This window comes from Anas platyrhynchos, chromosome Z, assembly GCF_047663525.1.
Source record: "Anas platyrhynchos isolate ZD024472 breed Pekin duck chromosome Z, IASCAAS_PekinDuck_T2T, whole genome shotgun sequence".
Lineage (NCBI taxonomy): Eukaryota > Metazoa > Chordata > Aves > Anseriformes > Anatidae > Anas > Anas platyrhynchos.
The window spans coordinates 75,822,771-75,850,104 of NC_092621.1; the positions used below are offsets into that span (position 1 = coordinate 75,822,771).

Consider the following 27,334-nt stretch of genomic DNA (forward strand, 5'->3'; position numbering starts at 1 on the left):
CAAAACACACAAGTGAATTAGACTTGATAAATGACTCCAGCTTTCAGGATGGTTGGGTTGGTTTTAAGTGGTTTCTGTATGCATGAGGACTTCTGCATGATAGAAAGGGAGTTGTGCTTGTGTGCCATGCAGTCATGTTCAGGAGTGGCACCTGGGGATGTTAGATATGTGCTGTGCTTCATCCAGCTCAGGACATCTGAACTCAGTTTTGCTTGTGGCTACCCCTAAGGTGCTCACAAAACATTAAGGATGGCTATCTCCAGCCATAGCTTCTGCAATTCACTAGCCCTTTTGCTGCCACTGTCACCTACTAGTGCTTCCTGATGCCTTTTGTGGGCTGGTAGTAAGATTTGTTGGCGTGACTTTTGCTTTTCTGTTGTATCCAGCTGATTACTGCCTGGGAGGAGCTTTACCAGATCACTCAGGACCATTAACACTACTGCAATGTTCCCTCAGTTGAGGATCTCCAGGTGATCACACATGCAGATAAACAACGCAAGCCAGCTGAGGAGGGATTTATGGGTCCTGACTTCACATCTCCTGGGTGCTAAGCATCTAACAACCTGTGCTGGACTTTGGCATTTAGGAGGTCTCAGCATTACAGCTCATCGGGTACACGCTCGGCTACAGCCACTTCACAGCATTATGAAGGCTGGTGGTTCTTTAGAAAAAATCTGTCTTTTCTTTAAAATGAAATGCAGCCAGCTGCATGCAGAACTGTGTTTCTGCATACATTACACTCAGCTGTATGCTCAGATCTGAAATCCTGAATGATACTTTGTTGGAAGAAAAAAAAAAAGTACTATCTAAAGATCAAACTGAAAATGAAGGCAGCCTTCTCTGTTTTAAACCTGTTTCAAATATGTCTCCAGAAGTCCCAGAAAGGGCCTTGGCAAACTGCTACTTGGACAGCTCTGAAGACATTCAGTTAGCAGTCACTCCTTGCTTGCTACAGAAGGATAGATAAAATCCAGGCCTTTTTCAATGTGCTCTTACAGAATCTCTTTGATGATGTTCAGACAGTGAGAGGCCTATCCCTTCAGTGCAACCCCTGTACACCAAGTAAGATATTTTTTACAGATTTTGTTTTGGCCTTTGTTTATGTGAAACATTTGAGCTACAAAATCATATATTTTTTTTTTCCCAGAAGCCTCTTTTTTTTTTTTTTTTTTTTTTTTTTTTTTTGCCTATTAATAGCATGAATTTGAAACTGGAAAGCATCAATGGGATTTTTTAAAGACTTATTTAGAGACAAGAATGCTATGATCTACTAAAAATCCTCCCTCTTGGGTGAAATGTCAGCATATTTTATCTAAAACAGGAAAACTGGTAGCTTTGATGTTTTTGGCACTCCTTTTTGAGATGAAAATGAAGGCAATCATTAAATACTATGCTGAGGAATCCAGACAAGAAGACCCTGAAAAACGGAAACATTTGTGAGAAGCACTTATTGAAATTCAGAGCATCTATTTGCCAAGCTGGTGAGGTTACTTGTATTTATACACCCATTGCAACCACAATAGTCAAGGAGACAGGCACGTGTCAGGGGACCACGTGCAACCATCCTGTTGGTTGTGGGACCTCTTCTCGGCTACCAGTCTCCTGACATGGTGCTGGGGCAGTAGCTAAGGGTGGAATAATCTATCACCTGCTTCAGGCAAACCTTTCCCAAAGCATTTTCATCATAAAACTAGAAGGAAGGTGTTGGAACACGTGAAGAGACCAAAGACATGTAGGGCTGAAGAGGGAGGTGGTGGTAGAGCTGTGCTGGATGCTTCACTTCAGGTTCTGGGCACGAGACAGCCCAGTGAGGCAGCCAGCCCAGCATCAAGGCAGGCCGGCCAGATGCAGGACAGAGCCAAATGTGGCTTGGAAATAAATCTCACTGCCAGCTGTCCTCTACATCTATAAAATTTGTGTTACTCTCTTTGAAAAAGTCTTGCCAAATCTTACCCCAGGAAGTAGAGGAGTTCCTCAAATCTACTTAATGGAGAACACTATCATGGGAATGGAGCCCCATATAAGCTTGCTATATGACTTACTCCAAGTTAGCAATCTTATACATTTGCTTTACTCAGCAGTCTGTAATTAAATTGGTCCTATACTAGTATTTCATCATTCCCCATCCTTCAAAACATGAAAAAGCCTTAAATTTCTACTGCATCTTGTAGCTTATCTGTGTGCCGATGTTATGCTGTATAACTAGAAAATGCAGAAGTAACAGAGGACTGCAAGAGTGAGCAGATATATTATTGTAAAAGTACAAGCATTTTTACTGCTTGCTCCAATACCAAAATGGTCCATTACCAAAATATTCTAAACTATTAGAAGGCAACATTTCACCAGTGCAACAAGCAGCTACACTATGTACAGTTTGATATAACTATTCCTGCATTTACAAGGAAAGTACAATTTCTTCAGGCTAAATCCTTCAGCAGAAATTAGATCATGTCATTAAAAAGTCTCTCTGTTACTGAAGTGGAAAGGGCACTGGGCTTGCAATGCACTAGGTCACCGTGTCTCTCAGGTGATTTGGTTTCTCTGCACACAAATGAGATTGCGGAGATACCTCTCAGATTATTTATTTTGCTTAACCGTAGGACAGCAGAGTAACTTTTCTTTACCCTACTAAAAGGAAAAACAAACAAACAGGCTAACTAACTAACAAACAGATCATGAGTCTGTGAACAAATCATGGTGAGGACAGAAATAAGTGAACAGATGTTGGACAGGACAGGAAGAAGTCATGCCAAATGTTCAAATGCAGTAGACACAGTGACAGCCATAAAAGTGGTGCACAGCTCCCCTTTGTGATATTAATTCCAGTTTCATACTTCAGGACAATAAAAACCAATGGCTTTAAGTTGTTTACATTAAGCACTGGCAAGGAAATAAGACATATCCCCTTGAACGCACATAGCAAAATTGCTGTATTGAAAAGAAAATTCTTACTTTCAATGCTGCATTTTGTTTTAGTGTTGCATCAGATATTTAAATATTGGGGGACATTGTATTATAATTTGTAAATCTCTTTAGCATCACTTTCATACAGTGTTATGCCCTCTAAGAGACCATAAGTACCACCTCTGAATTATCCCTACTGGCAATTAATTCAGCCTATCAGTCTTGCTCATTTTGGACCTCCTTCCATAAATGTCGATCATGTAGAAAAATACATTTCTTGTCCCACACAGAGGCCATGTCTTCACCTGAAGCCCAGAGGGATTTACCAGGCTTGCTATTTGACTCTTTATAATATAAAGCCAGTTCTTGAAGTACTTCTACATTTTGAGATTTTTGTTTGTTTCTTTGTTTGAATATTTACAATTGGTTACAGGAGCAATCACTGCTACCTCGTCTTAAGGGCAGTGCTCATTAAAGTGGAGTGCTCCTCGGGCTGCTTAGGAGATTTTCAAGGAAGATGATAATCTCAAGAAGAAACAAGGGTCAAAAGTTGACCAAAGACAGCCTACTCCAGTAAAATGTGCCTGATTTTGAGAAACACTGTTGGATGTAGATGATTCAGGGTACTGATGCACTTCTGTGCTGTGGAAAATGGGCAATAATGATCCCTGGAGTACATGTGCTGGAATCAGTAGTGCTTCATCAAAGGCAATACTACTGAAATATTTGCCAAATTGAAGTTTTGCCAAAAATCTTTGGGTTTTGAGGCTTGAAGATTACTGGGCATTAACAATCTAGTGCTGGGAATGAGGAGATATTTCCTCCTGAGATGTATACAGTATTTCTACCCTGAACAAAATATGGATGCAGCGGGCTGGTTCCTCGTATTCTCATATCCATGTGTTTGTACCTTTGTGAAAGACATCGTAACAAACCTCCTCCTTCATTTGCCAATGTGATAATGAGTTATTTGCCCCAAACATTACTCGTCAGGACATTGTCAGCCACCCCAGAGGGCTGGATCCAACCTGCCAGTGCACAGTGCAGTTGCCAGCGAGGGCAAAGCAGCTTCTGGGACTTGCACCAAGACAGACTCTCCTTTGCCAGCAGGACATCCATTGCTTTCTGAAAAATGGAACAAAAAGTTGTTTGCATGGTTGTAGTGTGAGCCAGATGCCCTTAACCATCCATAATTAAATATGGAAATTCAGAGAAGGGCTGTGGGAATAAGCTAATGTGACAGACAGATCCTTCTTGAAAAAATAAAAAGCAGCTTCTCAAAATGTATTCCTGAGTGATGCTGTAGCTTTTCACTTTCTGATAGTTTCATGTTGTGATACAGAGATAAGGTGTGGTCCTCAGAACACTGCTTTGCTGTGAGCTGGATGTATCATTGCACAGCACGACTGGCCCTGGAACAGAGCAGGCAGCGATTTCCAGCTCGCTGGGATGATTTGGGAGACAGCATTCTGCTTAGCAGCTAAACTTTCTGTTGCCTTTTCCATCGTCTGAGATACTTGTTATAGCCTAAAGAGCATGTCTGGATGATACACAGATAAGATACAAGCACTGCTCATATTAGGGAATGAAGTCATGCTGAAAAGCTTGTCAGCTTGCTTGTAGTCTTGACCTCAGCCACAATGTCATAACTAGGGTAGGTATAATTCAATGAAAAAATATGTGTTAGCTGGTGGAGCTTAGCCAGTGCAAGACTAAAGATTGTGTCCATAAAGCAGATTAAATAGAGGGTCAAGATTCTATTAAACAAAAAACAATTCTAAGAAATATTTTGAGGAAGTGATGCCCTAAAACTGTTTTTGAGAAGCATGCATTCAGACCAGTAGTCACAGATGTTTTCCAGTGGTCAGTCAATGTGCACACAGCAGGTGTCACACTGCTGTGGGGTCCATGGCTCAGCCCCTGCTTTTTCCTTGGCAGGAGGCACTGTGACTTGCAGAAAAATCATGCGTTGAGCAGCAGGAGTGGGCAGGGCAGTGTGGGAATAATAAAACATGATTGCCACTGCCATCATAAGTACGACCTGGAATCACAGCAGCTGAAAGACGCTGTGGGGGTATTCTTCACCCCTTGTTTATTTGCCATAGCTATTACATCTGACAGCCCTTCAGCCCCCCTGAGTAATTTTTTCCTTTTCCTTTCTCAAAGCACGCACTCAGCACAACAACACTGCAGGTAGGAGTGCTTTGAGCAGTGAGATGGAGCTGCAGGAGTAGGTGAGGAAAACACAGCGTGGCCTGTGTTGTTTGTGCTTATGTGGGATGGGATGGGATGGGATGGGATGGGATGGGATGGGATGGGATGGGATGGGATGGGATGGGATGGGATGGAGCCCAGCTCATGTCCCAGGGAGGGCAAGGGGATCTTGATCAGTGTTCCAGGCTTGCAGATGCACCGGGAAGGCGCATCAGCAGTTGGCTGCCCGAGGGACGGGTGCGCTGCTTACTGGAGCTCCTTCACAGAGATCACATGCTCTGTCTGTTTAAAAACTCTCAGGAGCAGAAATTGCAGCTGTATAGATAGATGTCCAATTAGGAACACTTTGGGAAGAAAAAAAGCCAATTGTTTTGCGTCCCCAGTGTAAGCTTCCCATCCATTAGCAAGATCACCAGTGTAAATATTTTGTGTTCTTTGCTTTTAAATTGCTCAGGTCCCATATTTTATTTAACTGTGTAAACCAAGCAGACAGTTGTTTCCATACGAAGATGAAGAAGAAGAAATAAAACCTAAGTTCCTTCAGCTGAAAGGAAACCCAACACAGCAAGAGACATTGTCAAGACTGTATGGGAGAAGGAGAAAAACTTGTGTCTCTTCTGCTGAGATCAGAGGTTAACCACAGAGCACTGGTCCGTATGAATTAGTTTCAATGAAAGGGATCATAGGTATGGATGGATACAAGCAAGAGTTTTAAATATTTATTAAAGGGTTGAGATGACAATGAGATAAAAACAACTATAAGGTGAAGGATAAATCAAACAGAGGCCCTTTTCTACATATATTTTTCATATGTGGACTATCAGGAAGTTCTGCTTGAAGTAACAGGTGAAAACAGCCACAGTACCTAAGCTGGACAGACGGAGTTTGTTTTTCATTATCTCTGGGGAGTCTACTTCAGGTTTCAGAGCTCTTCAAGGCATTATGACAGTGATACCTCTGCACAATTATTAATCATTTCACTAGTGGAGGGATTAAGCACCATAAGGAGAACCAACAGTGAGCATCTGCCGGCGGCTGCTGCGGGGGAAAGAGGAAGGATGAGGGGACTGGGCTGTCCCCATGGGCACCAGCTGGCAAAGCACAGGGACACAGCTTGCTGAAAGGATGTCACAATGAGAGCATATGCAGTCCCCAGGATGGTGTTTGACCTGGAAACAGGTTGCCCGGGGAGGCCACGGGATCTCCATCCTGGGCAAGAGACCAAATGCAGGACGGGAGCAACCTGTTCCTACTGGTGAGGGCAAGAGGAGACTTGTGGGGTTCTCTCACACATAAACTACTGTACAACTCCATGAGAATTTCTCTTTTTCCCAGGGAGTTTTGTAGTTGGAGTAAGAAATAGCTTTAAGCTAGCAGAAGTATCTGGACACTTGACCTGGTGTGGTTGCATGGAAATTAAATAGGAGCCTCTTCTGCAAACACACACATGAAAAGAGTTAACATGCTGTTACCTCCTGGAGCAAGAAACTTAGGTATGCTTTGTCTTTCCCCGTGAGTACTCATTCCGTGTTTTCAAAAGAACCAAAGCACAGATTTGAGAGATAATAACATAATATAAACAACAAACATAAAAACAAACAACACCCAAATTAAATTAATTTCTTTTGCAATAGTTTGTAATCTGAGGTTTTGAAAATTTCCAATCCTCTTCTCCCAAATAGCCTTTGCAAGTTATCATCATTACAGTTGCTTTTACTATTATCTTCTGAAAGAATAGTTTCCTCTCTGCATTCAGTTTGTCCTCAGCTCCAGTTTGTCACTCCTTCCCACATACACACATCAGTCAAGAGACAAAAAGAAAAGCTATTTTTCAGGGTTTCCTTTCTTTTCTGGTTTAAGGGTTCTTGTGTTCATTGTTTCGAAAAGACGAATTTGGGTCATGTGAATTCATTCTTGAGCACGTATCGGTCCATTAGGAAGAGCTGGCACTGAAGCAAGATGTAAACATCCTCGAGCTACTTTGACACAGTCTGTCTGAAACAAAAACTGTTGGTGTGGCCATGACCTGCTCTGAGGGTAAAACTGAGCGCCAGTTCAGTGGGTTTCAAGGAAATTCTGCCCTTAGGGGAACACTTATGTGGTCATCCAGAATAACTCTTCTCCACTTCGAGGTTCACACTACCTCACACTACCATTCATTTTTCCTAAATAATGTGTTATTAGAGTTATTAAAGCAGCATAATTACTGTATTTCCAGCTATGTGGCAATGGCATGCAAGCAGGTAAGAAAAGTGAGTTAAAGGACTAAAGCTTTCACCCATTTGGGGTAGTCAACTTGTGTAGTTGGTCTGGAGAAAATATTGTGTTATGGCTAAAAGATTTAATCTGGGGATATTTATTTTTTTTTCTTTCTGACTACTTGAAAGAAAACACATAAGGATTTTTGAAATCCCTCCTTCCAAACACTACTTCCCTGTAAGGATATCCTTCAGCTTCATAACCTGTGAGCAATTCAGAAATAGCAAAAGCCCCAGCTCCTTAGACTACACAGTCCTATTCCCCTTCCCATTTTTGCCTAATGAATCTGAATTTCTCTTCTGCATTATAAAAGAGACTAGCAGAGAGGCACAGCCCCTCTCTTCTCAGCTTGAGGCCTGGTGGGAGGCGAGCTCTCCAAGGATGTAGGTTGTGACCAGTCCAAAGATGCCGATGCACAGGAGGGGTGAACAAGGTTCCCCAGTGCTCTGGACATGAAAATTTCTCTCTGAATTAGCTCTCAGTCTCTCCCTGCCCCAGAATCATGGATGGAAAATGGAGATGGCAGGAACTTCCAGCCTTGTAGAGGTGTAGTGGGCTCCAGCATGTTAAAACAGATGGACAGCCTGGAACTACCATAGCAGATATCACATACCATAAAGAATGCTTGACTATTAATAAGAAGAGGGTCTGGGTGCTATTGCACTGTCCCTGTAGAGAACAGAGACTGTCCATGGCATCATTAAATATATGTTTTGTCTGTGTGTGTGTGTGTTCGGCTGAGCTGCTATTCAGTTTAAGGGTTAATTCACTTGAAATTCACAAGGGGATAAAGTAACAACAAGATTCCCTCATTTGTAAAAGTTATCTCTGTTTTTCCACACTGTTGCATTTGCATATGCATATATATATATATATATATATATATATATATATATGGTTAGATACCTCTATTTATATTCTCTGACAACATTTATTTTGGGGCTAGAATAAAATGAGGTTAACAAAGCAATTTTGGAAGAATCAAATTAAGATGTATTTTTAGATAAGATAGTTTCAACTAAAACCATATCTTAGCATAATATCTATAACATAAAAAGGTTTTCTTTTCCTTCAAAGTAAAGGTATAATTATGTTATAGATTAAGTGTTCATGAACTGCAGTCTTTAAGAAATAGCTGTTAACAGAAAAAGGTCCCTCACATTTCAAACACTCCAGAAATAAAATAATTGCAGTAAATTGATTTATTGTAATAGTAAAGTAGCAGCAGATAAGTCATTTTTTCATTCAATTAGGAGGTTTTGTGCTGTTTATTTTATTACCAGCCACCGCCAAACAGAGCTACAGTAAACGATTACAGAAATTGTGTTCAATTAACTACGGAGGAAGCCAGTTCTACCTTGGTGTTTACTTGAAATAGTGAACACCTCCACCAGAAGTGGCTCTCTCCAGTTCTGCCTAGCAGAACAAGCTCTTACAAGCAGCTGTTGCTCACAGATCCTGTCTCCGGTGTAACCATTCAACCTAGATCAACTGTTCTCTTCCTCAAGAGACCACATTGTGTTGATAGATACTGTGTTTGCACATAGTGAATTTTGTCCACTTTTCTGATTATGAACAGCAGTGCAAGTAGCTGGTAGCATCTCCAGTTCCCATGGACCTGGCAAGGTGGGCCTGTAAGGGCAAGGCCAATGAATTGCTGAAGCACGAAGTTTAAAGTCTACCTACTGTTAACAACAACAACAACAATAAAAAGTATCACGAGAGATTATTTTAGTATTAAAAATTAAAGTAGATGAGAGGAAAGGAGGAATCTTGCAAATATCCTCTTATTAGAGCAAACTGGCATGTTTTCTATCTCAAAAAAAACAGGGCTTCAAGTTACCTTTATGCTTTTGCCATCACCAAGAGCTTTTTCAACAAGGTATTTGATTGTAAACTAGACAAATACACCTCCTGTATTCAAAAGATCACCCAGAAGGTCCTGGACAACCATTGGGATAGTCTGTGCCTACCAAAATCCCTACTTTCTAGAAATTCAGTCAAGAGGATAAATGGCTTTCAGTGTCAGCAAAGAGGCAATTCAGTCTTCGGAGTCTACACTGCACAAGGCTCTCTCCTAGTCCTGGCTTTCACACCTTATTAAACAAGAAGCTCATACAAACAATTAATACTTAAGTCATGTTTTTGTCCTTGTGGACAAAAAATTAATACTTGAGTCATGTTTTGTCCTCCATTGGCCTAATTCTCAAGAGTCTTTGCAAAATATGTTGCCACATGCCTAATCCATGTTCAAGGTAGTGCTGGCTGGGCTGTTCTGCCTAAGACAAGAGAACAGCCACTGATCACTTATTGTCAGCCAGGTATGCAACAAAGAGAAAACGAATGAACTGGTAGAAGAGTAAGTCATCTGTCTTGCCAGGGGACTAATTGGCATCAGCAACTTGAGCACTGTAGGTAACTCAACATAAACATTTGTAATAAATTATTTCTGTTAGATAGTTTTCCTATGTGAATAAAATAGTCTGAAATTAGCAGAACTCCTGTAGTTTTCAGAACCTTTATTAGGTAACCGAACATACTATTTTACACAGTGCATTTTAAGAGAAAATTGCCCTGGCAACACAGAAAAATGAACCAAATCCATTGCATTCTGGCATGAATGTCTTTGGGTGAACTCAAGCTGTTACACTTGCAGGATCAACCCAGATACCGCAGACACAGGATTAACCCAGATATTATTTTCAAAGGCTTCTCCACAGCTGATTTTAATGAACACTGATGCAAAGTCCTTATGCTTTACACTGACATTAACAACTTCACAGCATTTTAAGTAAGTGCAAGGGCATCCTAGGTAAGCATGGTCTTTTTGACGTGGATATATGTGTTGCACTGAGTTAGCTGCAATCGACACAATTCAGGAAACAAACCACACTTTATCTAGCTATTCTCGAGGAAGATGTATGCACTTATTTTGGGCTTTTTCTCTGGTGATATCTGATGACACTGAATGGAGGGGTGGAGGAGCTCCTGCTGTATATCCTGATGCTCATCCTCACACCCAGGATTACAGTCCTTAAGCCTGGCCATGCTTTTAGCTGAGGAAGCTGCCATTTCAGATGTTGGTGCCCTGATCTACCCTTTGCTTCCTGTGTGATTATTATTCTTGCTCCAGGCTGTGAGCTAACTAATGAAGGAAAATAGTTAATTTTCATGAGTGCCACTGAAAAAATCTGTGCAGCGACCCTGAGCCTGGGCTGGCAGTAACCAGCATAGCAGGGATGGAGCCAGCTCCAGCTTACACCAGCCCAGGGCCTGACCCCGCTGCACCACTGCGTGGAGTTGGCTTTTCCCTGAGGAGGATGATAAAATACAGTTTAGCCTCAGCTATATCACAAGAAATCAGATGAAACACAGCAATTGCCAGAACTGTCTTCCCAGAGGGCTCAGCTTAAAGAATTTCATGAAAAAGCATAATTCAGTTAGCTTGGAAACAGTTAACGTGATAAAGGAAGCACCCAGATTTGCAGCAAAAAGAAAGCAAGCATCTTGGAGGCACTGGAAAGGCATCGTACTGCCCTGCTGCATCCGTCTGTGGTTGTCAGCAGATATCCTCCCTTGCCTGGGGTCCATGGCAGCCTGAATGAGAGGGCGACTCCTGTTGCCCTACAGAAATACTACTGTGTTATGGACTGATGGCACCAGAGACAATGTGTGACATCTGTAGATTTGTGGTGAACCTGCAGGAGCATCTACGTGGGCAGCAATCAATTACTTCAGCTTAACTGCATTGTGTTTACCAGAAAATTAGGTATAGCTTATGGAACATGATGGCAGGGTTTTGGAGAGGCAGGAGGAGGATCCTGCCTGTGGCAGTAACTGGAAGCCTGATCTTCCAGTGCTGGCGTGGGCAAAGGAGGCGTCTGGCATGGCACCTCCCCATGCAGGTGTACTGCACACATAGTATGGCACAAGCAACCTATATACATATATGTATATTAAATCACAGCCCAGCTCACTGCAAGGAAAAACTGTCCAGTCCTGATCATCTTTCTGAGATATTTTAATTACTGTTTTCCTTGGGCTCCCCTAATGAACCAATAATCTCAAAAGATTCGACCCACAAACGCACACTGGTTAAAAAAAGATCACACGTACATTTCTGTTCTCAATCTTGCTGCACAAAATGTAGAGACAAACTGCTACTGGCAGGAAGGGTAAATGATAAAAATAACCAGGATGCCTCTCAGTTGGTGCTCTCTGCAGCTGTCATGGAGTCCAGCAGGAGTGGGGGCTGCTCGGCACCCTGTTAAAGAGGTTCCTCTCCGTGTAGGCACACATACACGCATCAGCACCCTCCCTGCCTGTGCATCCTGACCATTTTGTTCTGGCACGTATGCCTAACAACTTCATCCTACAATTAAAGCTCTGCACACACAGGCGTGCACACTGACACCCCCTCTGCAAAGAGCACACACACATACAAAACCTAATGACAGGCACCAGCACAATTTAGCACAGCTTTGCAGGCAGAAAAGTGCTCGCTGAAGCCATGCAGTGCACACCCAACCCACAGCGACCGGTCTCTTATCGTTATGTATAATCAATAACACCACTCCACATTAGCAGCACAGTGCCCACACCCTCCCGACCCCATCCTTGCAGCATGGTCCTGTGCACGAAGCACAGGGAGCGACGAGCAGGCATGACACGAGCGTTGCAGGAGACAGGCTCCAGCAGTGAGAGATGCTGCATGTCGGGGTGGGCTCTCCCCAGCTTTCAGGCGTGTGATCTGCATATCTAATAATGGACAAATTTAGTCAATCCGTCCTTTCTGGCTTCGGTCCCTTACCTTGAAATGCTGCAGTTGAAGTATCTGGTCCTCAAGCTGTTGTCTCTTGCCTTCTATTTCTGTCTGCCTTTTCCTTTTCTCCTTGGAAAAATAATTTCAGAGAGAGAGAGAGAGAGATCGTCAGAGAAATGGAGGATTTAAGGGTGGCGGATTCACAGGAGCATGTAGGCAGCCACGCACATCTGTGCAGATGCCACCAGTCCCGTTTCACCTGCTCTCTGGGAGGGTGCCAGCCCCGGACCAGCCGGTCGCTCACCGGCAGCAGAAATTCTCCTCGCTGGCTGCCGGCAGCCGGAGCAGCAACAGCGTGCACAGTCCCAGAGGAGGGGAGAACACAGGCATCGCGGCTCGGAGGGAAGTTAAAGGGACACAGATGCTCTTTCTCGTGCCAGACCCCGGGGCAGGGGTGGGGACCGCCGTGTGATGGTAACGCCATGAGAGGGCATCACCCATGGAGGGAGGTGGGCTACAGGTGGAGATGTCCCCTCGGGGCAGGTGCTGAGGCTCCAAGCCCCCAGGCTCTTGGGGAAAATGTGTTTTGTTTGGATTGCACAGGGCTGATCTGAGGCGTATATGGGGCAGGTAGCCTGCTCGCTTTGTTTGGGATTCAAAGCATAACTGCAGAGGAGATGCTGGCCCGTGGTGGCTCCCAGTGGCCAGGCTGTGCCAGCAGCTGGTAGTTCTCAAGGTCACCTCCACAAACATCTCCACCAACCCATGCTCAGCAGCAGGCTGTCCCAGAGCTTTCAGGAGGGGAACTATCTGCTCTCCTCATCCTCCACCCCTCCCCATTATGGAGCACCAACCTGTTGCCTTGCCCAAATTTTATGTGCCTGGCATGGAGCATTGCTCCTCACCCATCTCCAGCCCGTTCCAGGTTCCCCTTCCCACAGGTGTTTTCTCATGTTAAACTTTCCAACCAAGACAGAAATACCAAGTAGTAAATACAGATAGGCCATGCCAAAACCACATCAGCCTCAGCCTTTACTGGAACAACAGTTTTCATCTTTTACCTGTTGGAAGCATGTTTTAGTTATTTAAATATTTCTGCAGCTGTAAGGTTGGACTGGGAGACATTTGGGGATTCCTTCAGTCCCCGAAGTCATTTTGTGTTCCATTTCTGGGTGTCCTACTGGGAATTCACCACTTTCTAGGGATTTCAAACCTTTTTGTCTTATTCTCAGGGGGCATAAAAGAAGATGGTCTTTAGGCACAAATGATTTATGTTTATATTGGACCTCAAACCATGGCATTTTGAGTAAAAGCACAACATTTGCAAAGAAGATAAAGCCACATTTATTTATTTATTTATTTTTATGCCAGTTTCACTCAAAATGGAGTCAGATAACTGCCTGGACCTATTGAAAAGTGAGACATGAGAACAAGTAAGGGGAGGGCTGGATTAACAAACCCTGGAGAAGCTAAGAAGTCAAATGCTGCATATGTCAAGAAGTTCTGCAACACAATGCATGCTCCTTCATGTGGATTGTGTGTATCCAGATCTACACATAAACACACACACACAGAGCTGCCTGAGGGACATAAGAATATTACCACTGAACAAAAATATTCTGACAAAGTTGTTTTGGAAAAGGAAAATTGGCTTTTTGGATAACTAAAATGTCACAAATGGAGTCTGTCTTCATCTGAAAATGACATTGTGCTGTTCTGTGCATGCAGAAGACAATTTGCATTGAGCATACGCAGGCATGCAAAATTTATGCATGCACCTTTAAAAATCACTCTTTATATAAAATTGATAGCCTGTGGAACATTCCTCCTATCGCTCCTCCAATCCTATCCTATCTCCCCTCTGTGTTTTTGAATGGAGCAGGATATTGCATGGCTCTAAGGTTAAAAAAAACAACAGCACAGCATTCTTCAGGGCTCTCTCTCTCTCTTTTTTTTTTTTTTTTTTTTTTTTTTTTTTTTTTTTATCATACAATATTAACTGTGTACTTACTTTGGGGAGCAAAAAAACTTTAACTTCCCAAAATAGCTGGTCAGCCATGGACCTGAATAAAGTGGTTATAAAAGCTGTTCCCGTTAATGGCCTAATATTCTCACAATAAGGATAATTCTCTCTTGCTTGTGCTAAGCTGAGCAGACTGACATAATGATTGGATCTGATGTATGCAGGCATTAACAGTGTGCATCAGATGCACCATAGGCCAGCATAAGGCACGTGCATATTCACAATTAACTGACCTACATTTCTGTTTGTTTGTAGATAGACATATATATGTATGTGTGTGTGTCTGTTTTCTACCCTTCACAAAAGCCTTCCTGTGCAAATACACGACAAAAATCACCGTGGTACTTTCTCTGACTGGCTGTGTCATGCCTTATAATGGATGTGACAAGACAGCCTTATAAAACATAGATGGAAACTTCTTTTCTTTGTGAGAAAGGGAAAGCACTTAGAGTATTTTCCCTGTAGGCATCAACACAGCACGCACTAAAATACTTGAACTACTTACTAACTAGTGGGCTTCCATGGAGTTAAATTGGAATATTGCTCACATTTCCATTTTACTGGCTCTCAGTCAGCCTGACCACACACATCCACCCTCTCATTTTGCACCATGACAGAAAAGAGATTTTTTTCTTCTGAAGATTGCATGAATTGCAACACGGGTAATTAGGTGTTGGGACTTTTCACCTTCATGTGACTCAGTCACATTCATTCTGGGTTTCTCCCAGTCACTGAAGGCTGTGTGCACACACATTTCTGTTTTATACATGCATGTTCTGAAAAGATATGGTAAAAGACTGGACAGGCTGACAAAAATCCCATAAAAAACAGTATCAAGGATTTTAGGTATTCAGTAGATGAAACAAGTTCTCATTCAGGACTTTACTGAAAGCATGAGGATGTAAAGCACATGCTTAAACAGACAATAGTACTTTCCTATGTTGAAGCCTGTAAAGTAAATGTTCCTCCTTATTCTATCCATCTAGATGAAGATACATACATACATACATACATACATACATATATATATAATTTTTTTTCTCAAGCGAGCCTATCAATTTACTAAGGCTCCTATCACCAAGAAAATAAAGTGATCGCCTTAAATGAATAGGTTCACTCCGCACAGCTCTGTTTCAATGCATGTCCTCTCTGACATTGCAATGAATATCCCACCATTGCTTCAACTAGCTATTGATGCTAATCTCCCCCAACAGATGACTCAATCTGGGACACAAGAAGTTCCCTCTGAACACCAGGTGTTCTTTACAGTGCAGGTGATGGAGCACTTGCACAGGTTGCCCAGAGTCTCTGGATTGTCCCTTCTTGGAGATCCTCAAAAGCCGTCAGGATATAGGCCTGGGCAGCCTGCTCTGGGTGGCCCTGTTCGAGTAGGAGGTGGACCAGATGGACCCAGAGGTCCCTGCCAGCCTCAACCCTTCTCTCATTCTGTTAGAGCCTCTTTCTGTGACTGATATTCTGTGATGGGGGTTGATTAGCTTTACCTACACCAATGAGCACCAAAGCCACATTTCACTCTGCAGTGTTAAAGAAGGCTCTTTCAAAGGTTTCCCACTATCATTACACCAGCCCATGACCTCCAGTTCCTTAAGTTTCACAGCAGCAGCTTCAGTTTTGTCAAAAACTACCTGAAAACCCAAGTGAAGCTTGAAAGGCACGAGAGAGATGGCTAAGTGTGATCTGGGGTCGAGGAAGACACCCCCCTGGATCCCAAGAGAACAAGAGGATTGGATATTGTATAGTTCCTACACATTTTGAGGATGGTACTGAAAACTGTAGGTTAGGCGGAGCTATTCTGTGGGCACCAAAGTATTTTTTTTTCTTTGTTTTGTTTTGTTTTCTCAGAAAGCAAATAAAATATAAAAACTAGGTTTAAAAGGGTTGGAGAAAACAGGCACAGCACCCAGTTTTACTGTGAATATTGTAGGGTTAGCAGAAAAGATTTATATCTTTCTGAGGTGTTCTGCTTTTGTAACAATATAAACGTCCTGCTTGGAGAGTTACGCTTTCCAAAATGGTAGAATGATGACCATGAATAAAACAAGATTCTAAATTTATGTCTTTCCCTTCATCAACAGTGCTAGGAAAATGAGAAAGTGAAAGTATTTGAGTTTTATTTTTTTACTCACAGATCCAAATGGTGGGAAAGGAACATAGGTCAAAGGGCAAACTGACTCACATCTTGAAATCTACTTAATGAAAAATGAGATTTGTATTCAGGAGTTCACGTGTGATGCCAAAAGTAGAACATGGAAAATATAAATGTATTTCCCTTTATGAGAGGCCTGTTTTTGGAAAGAAAGCAATTGCTGCATGGTGCTAAATTTGGCCAGTGCCACTTTCCTATTCCCCTCCCCCACTACCTTCCCCCCCCCTCCTCCCCCCCCCCAGAAAAAGAATATTAGTTAGTAAGCAAAGATCCCATCTGGTTAGAAGAGAAAGAGTTGTCTGAAGGGTGAAAAGGAGATCTGTAAAACCATGAGTGGCACAGAGACCGTGAGTGGACATCTACAGCTGTAGTGGGTTTACTTGTACAACTGCTCATGCTGTAAGATAGAAAGAGGCATCAGTGAAGCTGGAGGGGGCCAAAAGGGAGGTTCAAAGCCAAGGCATTGGTTTGCAGTGGAAATCCCCACCTCAGGGTGCTATGGCTGCTGGAAGATGTTGGGGGCTCCTGGGGACTCCAGGGGAGCCTGGTCCTTCTTCTTGTAGCGAGGGGCCCAGAACTGAACACAGTACTCGAGGTGCGGCCTCACCAGAGCCGAGTACAGGGGGACGATCACCTCCCTAGCCCTGCTGGTCACAGTGTTTCTGATACAAGCCAGGATGCCGTTGGCCTTCTTGGCCACCTGAGCACACTGCTGGCTCATATTCAGCCGACTGTCCACCATCACTCCCAGGTCCTTCTCTGCCTGGCAGCTCTCCAGCCATTCCTCTCCCAGCCTGTAGCTCTTCTTGGGGTTATTGCGCCCCAGGTGCAGGACCCGGCACTTGGCCTTGTTAAACTTCATACAGTTACAGTGGTCACTGCCAGAAAAAAAGGATGGCATGAAGGATGCCACATAAACTGAGTTTCCTTCTCTTGTTCAGGATGCCCCTGGACCAGAGATGGCTTTGAGGATGAAGAGGTACTTTGGAAGTTTTCATATACTTGTCCTTCTGTAGTGCACATGTTAACACCATCCATTTTATAGCCTTGTCAGAAATGGGATGCAGGAGTTTTTGTCTGATTCAGGACAGCTGCTCTCATGTTACAGTTGATCAAAATAATTTAGAGTTTAGTGTCAGACTTGTCAAACCACTCCAGTCAAAAAAGTAAAATCAAAGCAAACATAAGACCTTGAAAAAAAACCAAGCCACGTTATACCAAAATGCTTCCCTTTGACAGCGTAGTCACAGAAAAACTCGGTTTTCCATTGCAATGTCATTTTTGTTGTTCAGAAATTTGTTTGCATGGGGTGTGAAGGGATACAGAGATTATGTAGCTCTCAGACTGGTAGCTGTCTGAGTAGAAGCATGCACCTCCAAAGCCATGTTAATCCTTGGGGCGATGGGGCCTTGGTGAAGTCCTCCACTCCGCTCGGTCTGGCAGAAACACCTGTTTTCTTTGGTCTCCAGCCAGCTCAGATACGTGCTGAAAGAGCTCCACAGAAACTAAGTGCTGTTTGATTGACCTCACTGGGGAAACATGCCCAGAGCCAACAGCAGGCTAAGGATTACAGTGCAGGCGAGGTAGGAAAATGGATGGAAAAATGACCAAACGTAAATCCCGTGGTGAACACGAATTGTGTGCTGGAGGCTGTGACCACAGAGGGGATGGGCAGAACAAGACTGAGGAGTGAGTGGATGTTTCCACCAAGGGGTTTCCCGGTGGTTTCAAGCCAAGCAAGCACCTGGGCAGCCAAGGAGGAAGGGGTGGAGGGGGTGAGCTCCTGCCTGCTGTGTTGATGCAAAACAAATATACCAAAAAGTGGCACATGGAGAGGAAAATTACAGTCTGCTTCAAAGCAAGGAAAATAGTCATGAAATCATATCTTCAAAGAAACACATGGATTTCTCTGACGAGGCATTATTTTCTCCACTCTGCACAGTTGGCAGGTATTATTCTCTGCTTCCTTAAAGCTCACAGATTTTTAGGACAGTGAGTAAGAAAACAAACATGCAAAAGAGCTTCTGACACCTCATTTTTCTGCTGCCAGCTCAGGGACATCCAGAACTAGGGGAAAAGGAGCACACGGACTCTGTGAATCATTTCCATCTGTAGTCAGCATAACCCCAAGGAATCCTTCTTTATGGAGACCAGTTCTCCCACGGGAGCTGCAGCTTTCCTTGGGGTGGTGGTTTAAATGGTAGTTCTCGTGGTGACGTTGCTGCTCTAAGCAGTAAGACTAAACCTGTGGATTTGCTTTGTCTTTTGCAGTCCAGTGGTAATGCTTCACAGAAAAGAAAATATTAATAAAGACAGGATGGCAATTTTTTCCTTTTTTTTTTTTTTTTTTTAATTTCTTTTTTCTTTTTTTCTTCTCCACCTTGCCTCATTCCTGCCCGGCCAGTTCCTCTGTCTTCCTGCTGTGTTGAATGTGGGAAATGCTCATGACACTGCCTGTCTCTGCTAGCTGCAATGGCGCAGTCCCCTACTGAGAGCACTTGCTGAAATGCAGCTCTCAACATTTCCTGCAAACAGCACACCACACCGATCACTGCACCAGTGGAGATGAAGCAGATAGGACTGCAGCAGAACAAACACACCTCAGACCTCTGAGGTTCTGGCAGAAGGGTGCCTGCTATTTTTGTTAGCCTGTGCCCACTGCCACTGCCTTGTTGCCAGGACAAAATGGGGAGCCCATCATCCTGCCAAGTGTACCAGAGCACAGCACCACGTGTACCAAGGCTTGTAGTGGAAGGCTTGTCGTGATGGGCAGCCCTGCATTCTCCATCACTGCAAGCTGGAGGCCTGTCTAGCCTCCCCTCTCTGGCACCCAGAGTTTTCTGTTTCTTCAGATAATGGGGAATGACTCCTCCTCCTCCAGCTCCTCTCCTGCCGTGCTCCTAGCAGAAATGGAGTCTGCACTCCTACCTTCCCAAGACTCATTTTTCTTTCCAATCACATCATCAACAGCACATAAACTTAAGCCTCCAACTTTGTTTACTGAGGTGTTTTCCTGAATGACCCTCCCTGCCCCAGTCCTCACAAACCCACGGGCACCTGGCAGAGATTTGTGTTACTTCAAACATGAGACAGGGACAATTTCCCTGTATCTGTGTACTGTAACCCAGCTTCTGAACTTAGGGACACTCTGCTTTCTTTGCTGATGTGTAGCACTTAAGAAACTTCCACCCTGGCCCACCCTTACAGTCTTCTTGTGCAAGAGGCTTTTTGCCTACAGCCCAGCTTCATGATTTCAAATGTCCTGAGCTCCTGGAACCTTGGTGGCTCACTTTGCCTGAACCTGAACAAAGCAAATCATATGTTGGAAAGCTCTTGGTGGGAGTCAGGGACAACAGGAGTAAGAGAAGTTGCTGCAACCTTTTCCACATATCATCTGTAAATCCATTATCTTTTAACAAAGCTGTGTGTCTCCATCACTCCAAGCAACAAGCAAATGGGTTTCTTGGGAAGAACTGACAGGAGCTCCCAATGCACAGGTGCAGCAAATAAATGCCTGAGGTGAGCAGATGAAACTCACCCAAAAGATAAAGGCTGGGTTTGGCTATCTTCCTCTTTCCACAGTTGTACGCATATCGGAAAGCAAAGGAAAGATCTTTCACCTCCTCTCTTGTGGAACTGGCAGACTGTGTTAAACTGGAGATTGTTCCCACAAGGATTGACTCCCTTTAGATACACAGCTTGCCACTGTGTGCAAAAAATACCTGTCTTGGCATGTTGGTTTGGGCACAGAACAGGCTTATTTCACAGAGGCAGACCCTGGTGAGAGAGTAAGCAGAAGGGCCTGGAAATTATAGAAATGCTTTTGTTTCTCATCTATCAGACAGGCTCCTGCTAAGACAAATATAGAATCACTTACAGAGAACTGCACCCTCAGGGTGAAGAAAGCAAGATGCACTCAGGCCAGAAATACATCTGCTTTCATTGCAGCCTTTCCTGTAGTCATGAGTGTCAGAGAAGTGAGTTGCTTATGTAGAAGAACTGGGTGGTTTGGAAGAGATAAAGAGATGCATCTCCCTGTAAACAGCCCAACTGCTTCCAGCAAAGGAGCAAACGTGTCTGGTTTCCAGCCCCCTTTCTTGCTGATTTTGTCACTTACATGCAGAACAACAGCTCTTGCTTGGATAGGGAAAACACACTCAGCATATTCATTTTATCAATTTCTCTGAAATGCTCCAGCTTTTCAGGCATCTAGTGGATGAACTGTGCTTGTGTGATGGTGACAGATCGTTTTCTCCTGTGCTGACCAGTCAAAGCAAATAAAATAGCTCTGCATCCACATACACTTTGTCCACAGCTAGTAGTTCAAGATAACCACAGTAATCATCCTGTTGTTTGGACACCAAAGGAGGAGTTAATCCACATGGAGCTCTGCAGGATTTGCTCGTGCTCAGGGCTTCTAGATATGAGCATTTCATAACTGCTACGAGCCTACTGCCAATGTCAGACCCAAGGCTTTAAAGGGCAAAGCTGTCCAAAAGTAGAGAGGATCCTCCCTGGTGAAGACAAGAACCACTGAAGGGTTGGAGCAAAAACTTAGCTGCCTCGGGCACTTATAATTATTGCTCCCTGGTCACTGAATCCAACCACCATGGTGCACACAGGCAACAATTCCTTAATTAAAATCACCATGCATCTCAAACAACAAATAAAAGGATGGCACAGCTCCCAGAACAACAGCTCTTAATGAAAAGTGATGAACGCGGGAAGGAATTTCCTTTTGAAAAACTGCCCCATTAACATTTTTGAAAGGATGTACAACAGAAAAAATGTGTCATTGAGAGGGTGAGGTAAAATTATTTTAGGGCAAATTACTTTGATATGCCATAGGGAAATTCCCACTTAGATGCAAACATCACCTCCATTTTGACATGATGAAGATTTTACCTGTAATTTCCTTGTTTCACTTAATGCTGCTGTGCCACTGGAAGCTGTGGTTTAAGTCTAACACAATCCACAAGAATTTTTGAGTGAAAACACACATAATGAATCTTTGAAGTATGAAAAGACTTAGATAACATCTTCCTTCCTCCGCAATCTGAACTGAAACTCAACATGGACTGAGGAATAAAGATACATTTCCCTATGCATTCACAATTTGGTCAAGGGTGTCAATTTCTCAAATGGCACCTGAGAGATGATCAGATGCATTAGAGTTCAAGTATGTTTTCCAAAGAACTCCTACTTATTTTTTTCTTTTTTTTTCTTTTTTTCTTTTCTTGAAGATGTGACATGACATGGCAGCAAACAGATACCTTTTGAATGTTGTATTCTCACCACTTACTGACTCTACATCAGTATTCCTTCCAAAGCTTCACAGCCTTAACACTATCCCCCAAATCAGATCCATATGAGTTCTGCAGCAATCCTCTCTGCAGCATCAGTTTTATAGGGAAAGTGCTCAAAAGTCTGAACAGTGCACATTGTTAAAGTAAATCATGAGGTAGGCATTTATCCATTATTCTGGATAATCCTTAACACCAGTCATAAATTAATTTTATTACTTAGTGTCTATTACAGCTAAGCTCCAAGGCTGTGTATAGCTAGCTAGCACTAGCCTTGTTGTACTGGAGTCTGAGCTAAATGGAAAAGTCAATGTCTTCTGCTGGCAAAATATTTTTCTTCCTAAAATTAAGGTGGAAAAAGTCTAAATAATTTTGCATAAAACAAAATCTTCTATTCTCTGCATAAACCAAGAAATAAGTTACTTTAAATCAACATTTTTTTCTACGCTTTTCTTTAAAATATATTTTGCTTAAAAATGTTAACCAGACACTGATCTAAGTTTTATTTCATAAAAATATGCAAGTAATTTTTATTAGGCTGAATAAACTGTAGGAAACCAGTTCATTAACCCTCCCTACTCTCCTGTTATCTCTAATTGGCCTTGTTTTTTATTCATGGTGCTCAATGTACATCACTCCATGGTGTGCTGCTGAAGAGGAGAAAAGCAGAATTTGGTTGGTATGGGCTTAACTTAGATTTCCACAGTTACAAAGGAAAGTGTGCCTTTCCTTTTTACTTTCCTGCCCCATGTACTGCTAAAGGGGACATTAAAATGCTTGGGGAAACATCCCTGATTGCAGAAAGTTGTTGAGTGAGCATAGAAACACCTATACAATGTTGATGTTGTCCTGTGAAGCAGGTGTTGGTTGTAATGTTATGACACCCATTAAGGAATCCGTAACTCCTCCATTAAGAAATGAAAAATAATTCACAAAGGTTTTAATCCGAGACATCCAAGCTGAAACTGTTATCCTGTACACTGGCTTTCCTTTTAAGCATTATTTTTTGCTTGGTGAGGACTTAGATCAGAATCACAGAGACTGTGATTTTGGCAGAATTAATTTTCCCTCTTTAGGGAAAACATATTTGCATTGCATGTATGACAGACATCCCAACTTCAAGCAACCTAAACTTCCCCAAGACACGGCAGATTATGCAGGAAGGAAAAAAAAAAACAGGTATCCTCCTATGGAAAGGAAACAATCTCTGGCTAGTCAGCAAGGAGCAATGGCTGGAGCAGTGACCAGAGCCTGCTGGGGTAACAGCAGTGTTAATTCTTCTACCTGAATCATATCCAGTTTTTTGCTTGTTATTTTCAAAGTAATGGTAGACAAGATCCAAATGAAGGAATTAATACACAGAGCAGGGCTTTGTGTTTAATCCTTTCAGTCTGGCTGGATCAGCCAATTATTTCAGTGTCTTGGTGCTTCACATCAAAATGTTTTCACCACATTGTCTCCTTGCTTGTGAGCATGGCACCTCGCCCGCTGGCACCAGAGCTGTCCGTGCCGGGGATGATGTCTGTGCCACCAGAGTAGGGGTGGGCTCAGCTGCCAGGCTGCCACAGGGCTCCTTTGCTGCTGGAAAGTGCTTCTTGTCCTTTGCAAAATGCAGTCATTAGCTTAAACCCCCACTTTTTTTTTCTTTTTTTTTTTTTTTGTCTAAGTTATGTCTAAGTATGGACATGAAATAAGGATGCTCATGTTGTCTGATGCTGACACGAGTTGCAGCTGGTTTGTTCAACTCCCAGTCTCTGTGTTCACAAAGGAAAGGCCAAGTTGCTTTACACCCAGAAGAAAGAGGGAGACAAACTTCCCAAAGGGCACAGCAGGAAAAAGTCAAGAGCCTGGGACTTGCCAGCTTGCATACATCAGTGTCCTTTCAGTCTGCAGGTGCCAATGAGATTACACACCAATTCACAAGCCAGTCACCATTCTGGCTGAAGAGTTTGTAAGGGGCTGGGTCCCTCTTGCTTTTAACCACCCTTGAAGACACAACACATTTGTAATATTTGAAGGTTGATGTAGGTCTCAGAGATCATCATAGCCCTTCTGCAGCTGGGAGGCAGGCATCCTGCTGAGCCCCAAGCCATCCCTGCAGTGCTGTGGGGTCTCAGCCTCCTCTCCAGCTCACCAGAGGAGTCACGTTACTCCAACATGAGACCACAGAGACCATAAATGATGAGTGCAATCGTGACTGTGTGGGTGGATATGTCTATCTGCTTGGAAAAAAAAAAAAAAAGCATGCTTAGTATGTGATCTAGGCACGCTAAAAATCCTACCAGCCTCAGCTTTGGCGTCTTGCCTACGCAGCACATAAAAGAACTGGCTTCATCTCCAACCCGCTTACTCTAAAGCTTATTTAATCTGACAGGTGTAGGATCACATGTCTCAACACTGAACTTTAGCAGTACATGGGAGGTATTGCTGCTATGTCATTCCTGTAGGTCAGGCATCCCAGCATTTTCTTGGTGAATAGGAGCAGCTGGGACACCACACTATGGATTGCATAACAAGTTCATACACCCAGCTTCTCCTTGCACCACCAGAGGCAGAGACCACCCTGGCTCTAGCAACACACACAGACCCCACAACACCTTCCCACCAGCATGCAGCATTAAGAAAGGAGACTCGGTTAAGCACACCATGTGCCTTCTTGGTTCTTCAGGATGGGTTAGCTGCAGGTCCTCAAGGTTCAGACCATGCAGGAGCTATAGGCCACGGAGGCTTTGGGCTGCAGGAATAGCAAAACATGGACAAATGCATGGTGTCAGCCTGCTGCATCAGCTGGGAGACCCAGGACATTGCAGAAAGGAAACACAGTCTAGATGCAGCTGCTTTGATGCTTGGCTCCAGAGCCCAGATCCATTTATAAATGGGCAGATTTCTGCTGTGCTGTTGAAGGTTTCCTCCTCCCAGAAACTGCCTGGGTTTCTCTGTGATTTGCATCCCAGCTGTGATTTCTCAGTGATTTTCATGCTTGTGTTCTGTGGAATTCACAGCTTCAAGGTCATCCCAGGGGCTGAAGTGACTGCTGCCTGGTTTGTGCAGGTGTACATGCACAGGTGCTCGGGTTGGAGGGGGTTCAGGCAAAGCCTGTACAGTTTGGGTGAATTTCACACTCAGCTGACACTCTTGACAGGTTTATAAACTGGTGAACTACTTAAATGGCTTATAAACAGCAAATATTTGGCACAATGAACAAACAAAACTAAAACAGGACAGAGCAAAAGAGGCCTTGCCACTGTAACTTCAGGGATGTGGTGTGATTCTTGCCTCTTCCTGCCCAGCTCCTCGTCAGAGCAAAGGGGACTCATCACCTGACCATCTGCAAGATGCCCCATGGGTGCTATGTTACTGCTCCTGAACAGCTTCTCTGCATTTACCTCAGTCTCCTGGAAAACCCTGTGCTAAAGAGGCTCCCCTTCTCCCCAGGGCACATAACTTTGTAACCTGATTTTAAAGTGGCTTCTCTCTTTTTTCCATGGAGCATTTCTGTCAGCCTTTCATTTCCATTAGCTAAAAAGTGTTGCAACATTGCAACAAGTCCTGATGGGGAACTGAAGCAGGGAGACCGCTGGTAGATCCTGCCCACAAAGTCAGGTTCTTTCTTGCTCCTGTTGTTACTCCATCCTGCCATCCAGAGCACAGCATTTTGCACACATAGGAGAGCTGTGTCTGCAGGAATTCCTGGTCAAGGTTCTGTTTCATTCAGTCTGTGTAAAATGTGTTTGGTATTCATGTCTCTGTAAAATGTAGAGTGCATTTCTCTTTGATGCTAAATTCAGCTCTGGATGAAGACATAAAATGCAGCTTGCAGACACACTGCAATGTTTTATATCGTTTATACTTTCTGTTCTCTTGCAAGAGCATCTAAATGTAAAGTCTGACTTTCCAAGTTGGCTGCATAGCTCAAGCAATGATATGCCAGAGCACTAGCTCTGAGGTCCCTACCCCAGCTCCTCTCCCTGCAGCTTCACTTTGGCATGAAAGACACACAAAAAATGGAGATCTCTGACCACTTACATGGAAAGATCTTTAGAAATGTGCTCAAAAAGGCACATTTTGTTGAAGGCAAGACAGACAGAAAGCACCACATAAATCCACTCATCTGTTTCTGGCTCTGTAGTATCAGGATATGTTGTACCTCTGAGTTCAACATGGTGTTTTCTCCATGCTCATGCTAAAATTAACCACTATAGTTTGCTTGTTGGTGGAAAAAATCAGCTAGTCGTATTTGCCCAGGATTTAGCAACATGGTGATAAGTATGTTTCTTTTCAAAATCTCAGTCAAAAAGGAAGCTCTGCTGAGCTGGATCTGGCCCTTGAAGTGTTAGAGGCAGCTTTTTTTGTTGGAAGGTGCATGGAGTAAAAGGACACCTTTCTCTACCAATGGTGTTTGATGGGATCAGCTCTTCGCAGCAGGTGAGGCCAAAGTTACTGAGGCAAAGCTGGTTTGCCTTAGCAGAGCTGGCTCTCCCAGCTTGTCAAGCAGAGTATGTTTGTTTTTCTTGGGCATATTTCTTGCAAACCTCCTCAGAGATGCTCTGTTATGTTGATAAGGTGCTCATTTTCTCTCTCTCTCTCTCTTTTTTTTTTTTTTTTTTTTTTTTTTCAGCTCGGAGTGGTTGAGGGTAACAAGAGCTCCCCATCTACCTATCAAAGGACTTTTGCCAGAGTAAGTGAAGAGTCATAACTCTTAAAAAAACAAAACTTCTAACTCGACTCTGAACTATTTACATCTTCCACACAAATCCAGCTGCAGTTTGATGGCCATGCCATTGCCTAATGCCTGGCTGACTGCAGAGCCTGGTGTTAAACAGTTTCAGGTTAGGCACAATGCTGCACACAGCTGACCCACACATCTTTACAGAGACCCATAGGAGGGGGCATCAACCGCAGCCCATGGGCCACTGACAAGAGGCCTAGGTGTCCCAGAAACTGGGAAGAGGTCTGGGAATTTTCTTCCAGGTGCAGACAAAGGGTATGTAATTTGGTTATCCCTCACAATGAAGGAATCCAAGGGATGCTTTTTTTTCTTAGGTCTGAATGTCAGTGGACCACCAGCCCTGTGTAGACAGGAGCTCCTGAGCCCCGTAGCACCACAACTTCCCATAGCTCAGGCCAGCATCACACTTCGCTGCAAGTCCCCATGCAGGAGGGGAACAAAGAGTTCAAACCAGGAGAGCTCTTAGAGGCTTCAGTAAGATCCAGTTAGAAAGCTGTTTTATTTTTGCTCATGCAGAGTTTGGCAAACCAGGCTTGTGCTCCAGACAGTATGTAGAGCATTATGATATTAATTTTTTGTAAGGTCATTTAAAATGAGAAAACCACCTCCATCGTCCTCCCCCTCGGCCTCTCAGTGACTGTTTCTTTTGTTGCCCTTCTGGATCTCACATGCACATGCAGCACTACTCAGGCTGTCCTGATGTGGCTTCCAACTGCTCTGCTGCCAGAGACTAGAAACTTTATTTAGTCTGCAAGCTCTTGTGTCAGAGACAGTTTTTCTGCTCTACGCTTGTACAAAATTTAGCATAAAGAGGTACTAGTTCCTGCCCAGGGTCATTATGTTGTGACAACAGTATCATAGCGAGGCACAATCCTGACTCCAGATGAATCAAAACCTAGATTATTTTTTTTTTTTTTAGTTTAGTTTAGTTTTTAATCTGATGATTTTTTATTTTTTTGTAATGCAGATCCTG

General features: G+C 43.4%; 1 protein-coding gene across 7 annotated transcripts in view; it reads right to left on the reverse strand.

The window, feature by feature from the left end:
* The window catches only part of PALM2AKAP2 (PALM2 and AKAP2 fusion), a 258,500-nt gene that overhangs the window by 198,797 nt on the left and 32,369 nt on the right, over window positions 1-27,334 (reverse strand). For 3 of the 7 annotated variants that reach the window (XM_038170135.2, XM_038170134.2, XM_072030987.1), the window contains exons 1-2: window positions 12,399-12,417; window positions 12,188-12,268 (exon numbers count right to left, since the gene is read on the reverse strand). Coding sequence is in view for 3 of the 7 variants with exons in the window: in XM_038170138.2 (XP_038026066.1) it covers window positions 12,188-12,268; window positions 12,399-12,623 (306 nt within the window). In the remaining 4 variants the exon portion in view is untranslated. Of the gene's footprint in view, window positions 1-12,187; window positions 12,269-12,398; window positions 13,409-27,334 lie in introns of those variants that run through there. The other 4 variants (XM_072030988.1, XM_038170133.2, XM_038170131.2 and 1 more) reach the window with 2 other exon arrangements.